Source organism: Palaemon carinicauda, chromosome 27 (assembly GCF_036898095.1).
Source record: "Palaemon carinicauda isolate YSFRI2023 chromosome 27, ASM3689809v2, whole genome shotgun sequence".
NCBI classification, from domain to species: domain Eukaryota; kingdom Metazoa; phylum Arthropoda; class Malacostraca; order Decapoda; family Palaemonidae; genus Palaemon; species Palaemon carinicauda.
Genome location: NC_090751.1, coordinates 90,604,508 through 90,617,288, shown reverse-complemented (window position 1 = coordinate 90,617,288; position 12,781 = coordinate 90,604,508). Strand labels below are relative to the sequence as shown.

Here is a 12,781-nt window from a genome sequence, read left to right as displayed (position 1 = left end):
GCTTCTCAAGAAATGACTTTGACCACCCGCCAAATCAAGTAGGATGCGAAAGGCTTCTTAGCCTTCCGGACAACCCAAAAATATTTCAAGAGAAAGATTAAAAAGGTTCTGGAATTAGGGAATTGTAGTGGTGGAGCCCCCACCACTACTGCACTCGTTGCTACGAATGGTCCCAGAGTGTAGCAGTTCTCGTAAAGAGACTGGACATTCTTAAGATAAAAGACGCGAACACTGATTTGCTTTTCCAATAGGTTGCGTCGAATATACTTTGCAGAGATCTATTTTGTTTAAAGGCCACGGAAGTTGCGACAGCTCTAACTTCGTGTATCCTTACCTTCAGCCAAGCTTGGTCTTCCTCATTCAGAAGGGAATGAGCTTCTCGTAATAACAGTCTGATAAAATAGGATAAAGAATTCTCTGACATAGGCAAAGATGGATTCTTAACTGAACACCATAAAGCTTCAGACGGGCCTCGTAAAGGTTTTTAAAATAGAACTTAAGAGCTCTTACAGGACATAATACTCTTTCTAGTTCATTTCCAACCATACGATAAGTTTGGAATATCGAACGATATTGGTCAAGGCCGAGAAGGCAGCTCGTGTTTGGCTAGAAAACCAAGTTGTAGAACATGTAGCCGTTTCGGATGAGAATCCGATGTTCTTGCTGAAGGCATGAATCTCACTGACTCTTTTAGTTGTGGTTAAGCATATCAGGAAAAGAGTCTTAAAGGTGAGATCTTTCAGGGAGGCTGATTGAAGCGGTTCGAACCTGTCTGACATAAGGAATCTTAGAACCACGTCTAAATTCCAACCAGGTGTAACCAAACGACGCTCCTTCGTGGTCTCAAAAGACTTAAGGAGGTCCTGTAGATCTTTATTGTTGGAAAGATCTAAGCCTCTGTGACGGAAGACTGATGCCAACATGCTTCTGTAACCCTTGATAGTAGGAGCTGAAAGAGATCGTTCTTTCCTCAGATATAAGAGGAAGTCAGCTATTTGAGTTACAGAGGTACTGGTCGAGGATACGGATACTGACTTGCACCAGTTTCGGAAGATTTCCCACTTCGATTGGAAGACTCTAAGGGTGGATGTTCTCCTTGCTCTAGCAATCGCTCTGGTTGCCTCCTTCGAAAAACCTCTAGTTCTCGAGAGTCTTTCGATAGTCTGAAGGCAGTCAGACGAAGAGCGTGGAGGCCTTGGAGTACCTTCTTTACGCGTGGCAGGCGTAGCAGGTCCACCCTTAGGGGAAGTGTTCTGGGAACGTCTACTAGCCATCGAAGTACCTCGGTGAGTTATTCTCTCGCGGGCCAGAGGGAAGCAACTAGCGTCAACTTTGTCCCTTCGTGAGAGGCGAACTTCTGCAGTACCTTGTTGACAATCTAGAACGGAGGGAATGCATATAGATCTAGATGTGACCAATCTAGTAGAAAGGCATCTATATGAACTACTGCTGGGTCCGGGATAGGTGAGCAAAGTATTGGGAGCCTCTTGGTCATCGAGGTTGCAAAGAGATCTATGGTTGGCTGGCCCCAGGTGGCCCAAAGTCTCTTGCATACATCCTTGTGGAGGGTCCAATATGTTGGAATTATTTGTCCCTTCCTACTGAGACAATCTGCTATGACATTCAAGTTGCCTTGGATGAACCTCGTTACAAGTGAAAAGTCTAGACCTGTTGAACAGGTGAGGAGGTCTCTTGCGAACTCGTACCATGTCAGAGAGTAGGTCCCTCCTTGCTTGGAGATGTACGTCAAAGCAGGGTGTTGTCCGTGTTCACCTCCACCACTTTGCCTTGAAGGAGAGACCTGAAGCTTTTCCAGGTCAGACGTACTGCCAGTAGCTTCTTGCAGTTGAAATGCATTGTCCTTTGACTCGAGTTCCATAATCCCGAGCATTCCCTACCGCCTAATGTCGCACCCCAGCCTACGTCCGATGCGTCCGAGAAGAGAACGTGGTTGGGAGTCTGAACAGTCAGGGGAAGACCCTTTCAAAGGTTGATAAAGTCCTTTCACCAAGTCAGACCAGACTTTATCTTTCCGGAAACCGGGATCGAGACCGCTTCTAGCGTCTTGTCCTTTTCCAGTGAAAAGCTAGATGATACAGAAGAGGACGGAGGTGTAGTCTTCCAAGTGACACAAAATGAACCACGGATGACAGTGTCCTAACCAGACTCATCCACAGCCTGACTGGGCAGCGTTCCTTCTTCAGCATCTTCTGGATGGATAGCAGGGCTGGGGGTTGATCGTCTTGTTCAGCAATGTCCTCATCAGAGGGTTCCTTATCCGAAACTGATGAGGAAACGGCAACGGAGTGGGCAACGTCTGACTTGCTGAATCCGGTCGCACTGGTGTATGCGTGACGGAGCCGGACACAATATCATGGTACTGCTGCACAGTCTGTGAACTGTCAACCATGGGGACGCGATGAAGTACAGCGTCAACCCGAAACTGTCTAGACTGTCTGGGTTGTGCAGTCAACCCCCTACCGGGTTGCTGAGGTAGCCGCACTGCGTCACAACAAGTCACCTCTGCTAGTTGTTGAACGTCTTCCTAGTGACACACTGAACGTCCACAACCACCTCCGAGAGTCGCTTAACGTCAACGTGCGACTGGCAACCCACACTGGGTCGCATCGGTGGAGGAACCACCTCAACTGGCGGACGCGAGTAGGATACCTCAGCGTCAACAGGGCGCACAACCAACCGGTAGGAAGGTTGTTGGCCAGAAGGTTCTTCTCCGTAAAAAATCCTCTATCAAGGACACAAGCTTGGACTGCATGTCTTGCAACAAAGCCCATTAGGGTCTATGGGAGCAGGTGTGGCAACAGACGGGGTTAGCGACTGAAGCAGAACCATTTACCATCCCTGGAAGCCTTGTTATGCTTTAATTAAAGTCCATAGGAGGCTAAGCAGCTTAAGGCTCCTCTCCAAATGACAGAGTCCTCAAAGGAATATCAGTAGGAGGGAGAACAGCACTTTCTCATCTACAGGAACCATGTCCGAGAAAAGCTAGGTTATCTCAGTGAGGTTCTCACTGGTGCATAAGCAGCAGACCAGAAGGCAACGTTATGTAACTGCTTGATAGTCTGTGAACTGTCAAAAACTGAACTGTCAACCACAACAGGGCGTGAGGACATACAGCACTGGTGCATTAGTAGCAGACCAGAAGGCAACGTCATGTAACTGCTTGACAGTCTGGGAGCTGGCAACAACCAAAGCTGTGTGGGGAAGCCTCAACTCCTGACTGACTAGTCTGCTGCGGGTGAGTGGCGGTAACCACAGTGGGTTGCGGAGGCTGACACACCGTGTCAAAACACGGCAGCTTGTGGTAGCTCACGCACGGCAACGGAGTGCTCCGTGTGTCTGTGGGAGTCAGCATGCGTCTGGCAGGGTCGACTGCGCATGGGTGGAGGAGCTCTCACAACAAGAGTGTGGGAGCAGGCAGCCATGCTGGGCGCACAACCGTGGCAGGTTGTAGGCAAACGGGTGCATCGTCAACCTTCTCCGCAGTCGGAGTGTGGGAGCAGGCAACAACCAAAGCGGAGTGGTGGTGCGTGGTGGGGACTGCCGTGGGTTGCGGAAACTAACGCATCGCGTCAAAACACGGCAGCTTGACTCCACCTTCCCACTGCTGATGCGGTAGCTCACGCATGTTAACGGAGGGTGCCGCACGTCGGCTAACGTCAACATGCATCTGGCAGGGTCGATTGCGCATCGGAGGTGGAGCTCTCCGCAGCCGGAGTGTAGGAGCAGGCAGCCTCAGCGTGAGCTGGGCGCACAACCGTGGCAGGTTGTAGGCTAACGGGAGCAGTGTCAACCTTCTCCGCATGAAACTCCTGCATAACCGCAGCTAACTGAGTCTGCATAGACTGCAGTAAAGACCACTAAGGGTCTACAAAAACGGCAACAGACGGAGCTACTGTCCGTTGTGACTGAGGGTCTAAAACAGCTGGTGCGGCAACAGACGGAGTTACTGCCTGTTGCGGTACCACCTTGCCTCTCTTGGGAGGTGTGCAGTCGTCGGATGACTGCAGCGAGTCCGAACTGACCCAGTGGCTACACCTAGGCCGTTGGACTTGCGCGGAAGGGACCGACTTGCACTTAAAAAGCTGCAAGATGTGGTCCATGGTTTCTTACGAGAAACCTCTTCCGCAGACGAGGAATAAATGGGCTCTCTCGTCTTTGTGTGGGTGGGGCGATCTTGGGTAGATACGCCCGAAACCACGGAGGGAAAAACGTCTGTTCGTTGATCAAGGCCTGTGGAACCCATAAGTCGTTCGACATTACTTCTCCCCTGGGCTTGGGAGCTTGTAAGAGGTCCCGGACTAGGTGAACGACTGGCACGAACAGACGAACCCTCGGACGCAACACTGTAACACTTTGCGCATATCACTTTATCACTTTTGATTTTCTGTTTTGCACTTATTTAACTGAAATCGAAACTTTAACTGATTTCTACCTGAAACACGCAATCCTATCCTTCATTAAAAGGTAGTAATTGCGAAAACAGTCTTACAATGTAACAGAAAAACATAAATAAAGATAAAGAATTCAGTGGCTGGAAAAGAGACTAAACACTAGATCAAATAAACTACGTTTACAATCTCTCACCGCACAAAGCCTGGGAACAAGAATAAAACCCTAGAAACGTTTACCTTCTTCCCCTACAGCGACTAGGGAGGAGAGTAAAAAACGAGAACAACGTTACCCGCTTGAACGAAACGTTTATTCTCCTCTCTCTCCCTCCGTCTCTATCTCTCTCTCTCTTCTCTCTTGATTTCGCACCTGAGAGAAGAGCCCAATTATATATCGTTAAAACATGTTATTTGCTAAAGGAAAAAACTGAAAGGTTTTCCAAATAAAAAGTTCCTTTAATTTAGAATTTAAACCATTTAAGCTAAGAAAGAATGAACGAAACGCTAGAATCGGTTTACTCTTACTGCAAAGTGAAACCGTGATACACTCTCTCTCTATCGTAACGATAGAGCGCATGTTGAACGTTCTGAACGTCAACAACTGCGTAGACTAAAAAACTAAACGTTAGTTCATCTTTGAAAACAGTACGAGACTATCAAAGAAATTCTTTCATAAAACATTAAAATTAAAAAAGTATTAAATTCTTTAAAGGTTAAATACGATATAACGGGCTCAATGTTAATTAACTTCGGTTCCAAGTTAGGACCGCCTACTATTAGGAAAGGTCGCATATAAACAAACATAAAAATTTATTTTTTATAAGTTTATAATAAATGGAAAGTTAATCGAAGAGGCCTATAAAGGCGGAGAGATATAAAATAAATAGATTTATAACGTGTTAAGCAAAATTACCAAAAACCTAAACACACTTCCATCTAAGGGAAGGGTCGGCCATTTAAAAGTGAAAGAGAGTCCATACTCTCTTCGTCACCATAATTAAATCTATCCAAAACGAGTTCAAGTTTTGAAATGAAGAAAAAACCCCTGCATAGCGAAAGCTCAAAACTGGAATAGTGTACTTCACCAAATCGTTGTGAAAACAAATCCAGTTAGGGACGGCGTATTTAGTAGGTCTTGCCAGTGGCACGACAGAGAGAAAATTGGTTCTATGTTGACATCGAGTACTTGAGTACCTACTTGACAGATGGCGCTGTTGATGTACACCCCCACCTGTATAGCGATCGCTGGCGTATTCCGCCCGTAGGTTTTTTCTGTCGGGCAGCAGAGCTGACAGCTATATGATCATCGGGTAAGTTTAATATTGAAAAATGTAATTATCTATGTATCTTTAAACAAGGGCATGTTAATGAATCCCTGTAGAGAGAAGCAGAGGGTTTCATCCTAAAATGAATAACATACAATCCATACTACATCTTTCTTTGCTGGTATTAATTCGTTTATATTTTTCTGTGTCCCCCAAGATGTTGTAGGCATATGTCTTAGTGTTAACACCAGAATCCAGGGGAAAAGTGTTGGAAACCTTTATAAATTGCAAGAGAGGAAAGAACTGAAAGCCAACAGAAGAGAGATTATATGAATATTGTGGCAAAGGTGTGGGGGGAACTCTGTACTTGGTTAAGTGGCGCTGCTTGGATTACAAAATCTACATGGATTGAGAAATTTTATGTCTCCGTAGAAAAAGCAAATAGGCAGGATAGACAAGTTGAAGAACCTTTTACCTTTTAAGTGCACTGGGTGTGAGGCAAGAGTTGAGAGCAGCAAGATAGATAGCTACGTCAACATGGATGAACTGGAGGGATTACCACAGCAATTATGAATTAAAATGACACATGAGGGGTACATGTTACCTGTTCTACTCTATACTTGGGTAGTGCCAGAGCCTCTGTACCATGGTCTTCCACTGTCTTGAATTAGAGTTATCACGCTTGAGGGTACACTCGGGCACACTATTCTATCTTAATTCTCTTCCTCTTGTTTAGTTGAAGTGTTTATAGTTTATATAGGAAATATTTATTTTAACATTAATGTTCTTAAAATATTCTATTTTTCCTTGTTTCCTTTCCTCACTTTGCTATTTTCTCTGTTGGAGCCCCTTGGTTTATAGCATCCTGCTTTTCCAACTAGAGTTGTAGCTTAGCAAGTAATAAAAATAATAATAATGAGCAGAAATATGGGAACTGACATGTGATTTTCATAAGGTGTAGCAACCTTAGAAAGTTAAAATTTAGAGATGAAGTACAGAGGGAACATCATATTGTAAACAAGGAATTGGTGGAGAGATGAGACAGCCAGAAGTTGCAAGAAAGGCAGAGATCTCAAAGGCTGGGATAGGTAGGATATGTTATGGAATGGGATGATCAAAACAATGACTATGGAAGTAAGAGTGGGGAAGGTGATAGAAGACCTTACCCTTACCGAGAGATCAGGATTAGAGAGTATACAAGAAAGAAGAGAGTAGTCAGAACTCGATTCAAGTTCAAATCTATAGAAGGATGAGCTTTTGTAAAAATGTTTAGCATTCTTGGGCCATACATATATGCCAAAAATTAATGGCCCAGCATAAAATATTACTAACTAAAGGTAGACTATGCAGTTACAAAAATCTAAAATAAAACCTAAAAATATTGAAAAGAATTTCAAAAGCGGGATCAATACCACATCCATCTAACTAAAAAGGACATTAGATGAAAGGTTAATTACTGGGAAATTGCTTTAACAGAATTCTTGGGATAGGCTATTTGGCTCAAACTCGAGGTCTGTGCAATCTCAAAACAGTTCAGTTTTTACGTCATACCTGTACAATTTATTGTCTTTTACTGACACACAAAGCATTTGTCAAGTACTCCACCATAAATTGCTAAAATATTACTTTAGGAAATTGTATTGGAAACTGGAATTAGCTTGTTTTACTTTTTTTAATATAAAAAGTTTAAAATATAAACCTATTGTCCTTTAAATATCAAGATGTGTCTGATAATCACAAAACAATTTATAAAGAAAACCATGATGAACCTACCTTTGTTCTTTGTGGCATCCTGTGTCGATTACATAGACAACATCTTTTACAGTCAAACTTGTCTCTGCAATGTTTGTTGCAAGCACCACTTTCCTCACACCACTAGGAGCAACTTCAAAGATCTGTTCTTGTTCTGAAGAAGCCAGACGTGAGTGCAGTGGCAGTACCCACAATCGATCTTTCAATTTTTCATTCTCTTGTAACCGCATTTGCACAATACTTATGTCCTGCCATCCAGGTAAGAAGCATAAGATAGCTCCTGGTGGTCTAGTGGAGTCTATTGCTTTTATAATATCTACTACTAAATCTTGATTAATAATTGGATAAGACCCTGGCTCTATAAGAGATTGAATTTGATATTTCTTTGAGGATATGTTCAATTCACTAAATACATCTGGCAGATAATGCCGTGTCAAAGGATACAGAGCACCTGGCACTTCAATCAATGTAGATTCACTTTTCCCGAAATAATTACAAAGCTCTTCCGTACTTAGTGAAGCACTCATCAAGATTAGCTTGAGATCTTTATTAGAACGAATCAATCGACGCAAAAGAATTAGGAGCAAATCTGTTGGTACAGAGCGCTCATGTACTTCATCAACTATGACATGTGATATGCCTTCCAGTGAAGGATTGGAATGGAGGCCTTGCAGCAGCATACCTGTGGTTAAAAACATTATACCTCCACGATCTTCAACACGTTTGTAATTTAATCGTACGTGGTAGCCAACACTTTCGCCAAGCTGTCAATGAAAAGACATTTACAAACTTCAACAAAGATGAAGCAAAACAGAAATTTAATTACACAGCAATAATGAAATAGGTATGTTAATTTAACTCAACTAATAAGAATATTGACAACAGTAAGCTATTTATTTCATGGTACAGTATTTGTGTTCATCTTGCATTCTGAGTAGCTTATAACTGAATTTTTGAAATCATCCTGTTATAGATTTACCATTGTAACAGAAGAAGTTTCCTCTATCCTTAATATGCTTTAAAAATATTTCTAAATAACTCCTAATTAGTACTCAATACATGTACAGTACTGTAATTGCACACAAAACTCAATACACTTGACCGGATCTAATTGAATTTTTATACAACTATACACAACAAAACACAGAAATATTTTAAGGAGTGCCTGTGATAGGTGATACTCAATTTTTATTCTGTAATCAATTATTTGAATTCATTTCTCAGTCAGTACAAATACTAGATTAGTATTGCCTTTAAATAAATTTGATGTTAATTCATACTGAGGATAATCTTTAGTATTTGACTGTTGGAAATTGTAATTTGAGACAAATTTCACCTATCAATCAGTTATGTAGAACACTAGTGTAATCTTGATGTGACCATGCTAACGGAGGAGTTTACACTAGTTGCACATACGGCTGAATGGACTCCCAGACCCCAGTGCTGGACCTCATGGCCTAAATTCATAAATACAATCCTTTAACTGATACAACACAAGTTACAACTAATCACAAGCTAGCACAGGCTATCTATGAATAAAATAAAATAAAAAATCAATGAATATACAGTACATATTTATCATCAAAGTGATATGCGATGAAGCAAAATAGTAAAGGTATTCAAAACTATCTCCTAAAATCAAATTATGAACAACCTTTTGCTACCCTTAGAAAAACTAACTGGTCCTTGAATAGTTTGTGTAAGATTGAAACCATTATTATCATTATTATTATTATTATTATTATTATTATTACTATTATTATTATTATTACTTTAATTATTTTTATTACTGTATACTAGTCAAGCTGCTAACTACCCTAGTTGGAAAAGCAGAATGCTAAGAGACCATGGGCTTCAATAGGGAAAGCAGCCTAGTGCATAAAAGAAATATTATTATTATCATTATTATTACTTGCTAAGCTACAACCCTAGTTAGAAAAGCAGAATGCTATAAGCCGAGGGGCTCCAACAGGGAAAATAGCCCAGTGAGGAAAGGAAACAAAGAAAAATAACATCTTAAGAACAGTAATAACATTAAAATAAATATTTCCTATATAAACTATAAACACTTTAACAAAACAAGAGGAGGGGAAATAAGATAGAATAGTGTGCCAGTGTGTACCCTCAAGCAAGAGAACTCTACCCCAAGATGGTGGGAGACCATGGTTAGGGCACTACCCAAGACTAGAGAACAATGGTTTGATTTTGGAGTGTCCTTCTCCTAGGAGAGCTGCTTATCATGGCTAAAGAGTCTATTCTACCCTTACCAAGAGTCTATTCTACCCTTACCAAGAGGAGATACCCAGTGAACAATTACCTTCCAGTAGTTAACCCCTTGACCGAGGTAGAATTGTTTGGTAATCTCAGTGCTGTCAGGTGTATAAGGACAGAAGAGAATCTTTAAAGAATACGCCAGACTATTCGGTGTATGTGAACCATAATCAGAAAGAAGGATCCAATGTAGTACTGTCTGGCCAGTCAAAGGACCACATAACTCTCTAGCTGTAGTAACAAATAAATTATAATTGAGAAATAATAAATAATAATAAAATAGATCAAGATCAGTAGCAACCTTACATAAACAATGAAACCAGACTTGTCAACCTGATCAACAGAAAAGCATTTGCAACAAATTTGAACTTTAGAAGTTCCACCCATTCAACCCGAGACTCGGAAGATCGTTCCACAATCTGGTCAAAGCCTGGATGAAGTTTTTAGAATTATGTGTAATATTGAACATTATGATGGAAAAGGCAAAACTATTAATAAAATTAATTCAATATTTGGAACTGCTTACTGGATGTACAGGCAGGGAAGATCTAAATGCAAATGATGATCAGAATTTTGAAAAATCTTACAAAACATGCGAGAAGAACTAACTGGACAGACGGTGATGCCAGATATTAATATCCTGATCAGGCATAAGGAAACTTATAAAATTAAGTATTTTAAAACAAATTAAGAGGAGAATTGGAAGCTGAAGACCAGACGGGAAAACAATATTCACATGGTAGAAGGAAAAAAATTTAATATTTCCTATGGATAGATTGATCACCAAACCCTTTTCTCATTATGCCTATGTGTTGTCCTTTTCAAGAAGAATGCACCAAGTGTTTCTAAAAAAATTATCATTATTCACCTACATACACCAACAGGAATCACAAATTTAGAAAAAAAACCAGCTGGTATCATCCAAGAATTCAAATCGTCTAAAACTTCAATGAAAGGTCAGAGTATACCAAAGAAACTTGAAAATCTATCTAGTCACTAAAGTAACAGAAAAATATTGAAGGGGGACCCATGCTACAGTAGTGGGGGTAGTATGTCAAATTTTTCTATTCTGCTGAGTATTTAGTAGTAGTAAAATCAATTTTGTGGAAAATTCATGATGATGATTAGAAATAAAATGCACGTAGGTCTGATTAAATTCTTACGTCTTTAAGCACAAGTGCCAGTTACCTGGTATTTGTTAATTTACAACATTATGCATAAGAAACAGTTATTGGTTATGTTACTTGATGTAACTTTGTGATATAATTTTTAAAAAAATTTATAACTCTGACCGTACAAGATAAAATGCAAAAGGTTTATATTCAGCCTTGCAATTGGACTGAATGCCAGTAAATTGATTCAAGTCACATAATAGTTTTCCCGTATTCATTGTTCAACTAGTAATCATTACGCTCATTCTTTTATTCAAGAATCTCTTATTTCATTTTCATATGGACTGTACTGTACAGTATTTAATCTCTTAAGGGGATCATCTGCCATAAAAACCAAAATCGGCAAATATCATTGGACTTCGATAATTTTACCATATGTTTTTTGTATTACTGTATTACTCTGCTGATTCTCTATAAATTTCATTGGAATCTGACCATAATTATATCTTGTATGAATAAAAATTGAAAAATATAAATAAGTCTTTTTTTATTTTGCTCTAAATTCAGCATTGAATTCAATATTATTAGTCATGCTTAGTGCCATTTGGAATGTGAAAATATTGGTCAGAGAAATTTTTTCTATATTCGTTTTATTTCAATTTATTGGTATTTATATTTTTTTTCTTTTTTGAAACTATAAGATTTTCTTTAAATTTTCAATAACCTTGCAATTATAATTCCTCAGACCAGATTTTTGCATTTTATTCCTCCTTTCAATGATATCTTTCTCTCTAAAAACAAATAATAAATAAGTGAGAAAAACATCCTTAAGTGAGAATAAGTATGTTTTTGAGTTATGAGCTCCCGAAGATTTGCTATAAATTTTCGCTCTTTTTCTTAAGAAAATCAAGATAACATTATTATGATAACCTAACTTTGTACTTTTATTGTTTATTACTACATGAAGACTCCCTAAACAAGGCATTTAAAGCCCATGTTTACTAATACTTGTGGTGTAAGGATGTCATGAGATGCCAGCGGTCTCTCATTGTTGCCAGAGTTTTAGTTAGAATGTTCCAGCTTTGTACTCTATTTCATGTTTTCCTCTCTTTTTGGTTCTTTTTTGTTGCTCTCTGTTTACTTTTTGTTCTATCTTTGACCTTAGGTAACACTGGCCTTGCTATAAAGTTCACGAGGACATTGTGAAAACACAATGTACATACGAAATGCAAGTAACCAAACACACATGCAACATAACTTCTATACGTCTTTGGAAACTCTGGCTGTTCTTCTCATAGTTCATATTTTGCATTCCCTTACCCTCTACCAATGCCTTCCATATCTGTCAGATGTACAAGATTTCAAAATATAAGTGAAAAAAATTGCTATATATGGGCAAAATATAAACACGCGAAGACGATTCTGTCAAACTCAGTCAAGCAGACAATGCAGTAAAGATGAAGTCATCATTTAAAGTCCACTTTATCTACATTAATTGTAAAAATAATTGGCTGAAACTTCTGGGGAGCATATACGATATTTTTCTGCATACATAGAAACAATAATAGGATAATTCAATTCCTGAAAGTTATGTCAAAACACCATAACGGACTGTCCCCTTAATCAATTTGCATTTAAATTGTGCTCTATTGTATCTTATATACAACAAGGATAAAATATATGCTAATCTTCCCAAAACATAACAGACATTAAAGGTTTAAAGGCCGCTCATGAATGGCATAGGCAAGGGAGTGACATTGCCGTATCGAGCAGGACAATGCCCTAGAGACTGACCATATATACATATGGTCAGTGCCTAAGCCCCCTCTCCACCAAAGCTAGGACCATGGAGGGCCAGGCAATGGCTGCTGATGACTCAGCAGATAGACCAATAGACTCCCCCAAACCCCCAATCCTTAGCTCACAAGGAAGGTGAGGTTGCAGCGACTAAAGAAACTAACGAGTTTGAGCA

At 40.0% G+C, this 12,781-nt stretch overlaps 1 protein-coding gene across 1 annotated transcript in view; it reads right to left on the bottom strand.

The window, feature by feature from the left end:
- The window catches only part of LOC137620795 (ATP-dependent RNA helicase DHX30-like), a 175,152-nt gene that overhangs the window by 44,644 nt on the left and 117,727 nt on the right, over nucleotides 1-12,781 (bottom strand). The window contains exon 11 of the mRNA XM_068351234.1: nucleotides 7,448-8,190. Within this exon, the coding sequence (XP_068207335.1) occupies nucleotides 7,448-8,190 (743 nt within the window). The remainder of the gene's footprint in view (nucleotides 1-7,447; nucleotides 8,191-12,781) is intronic.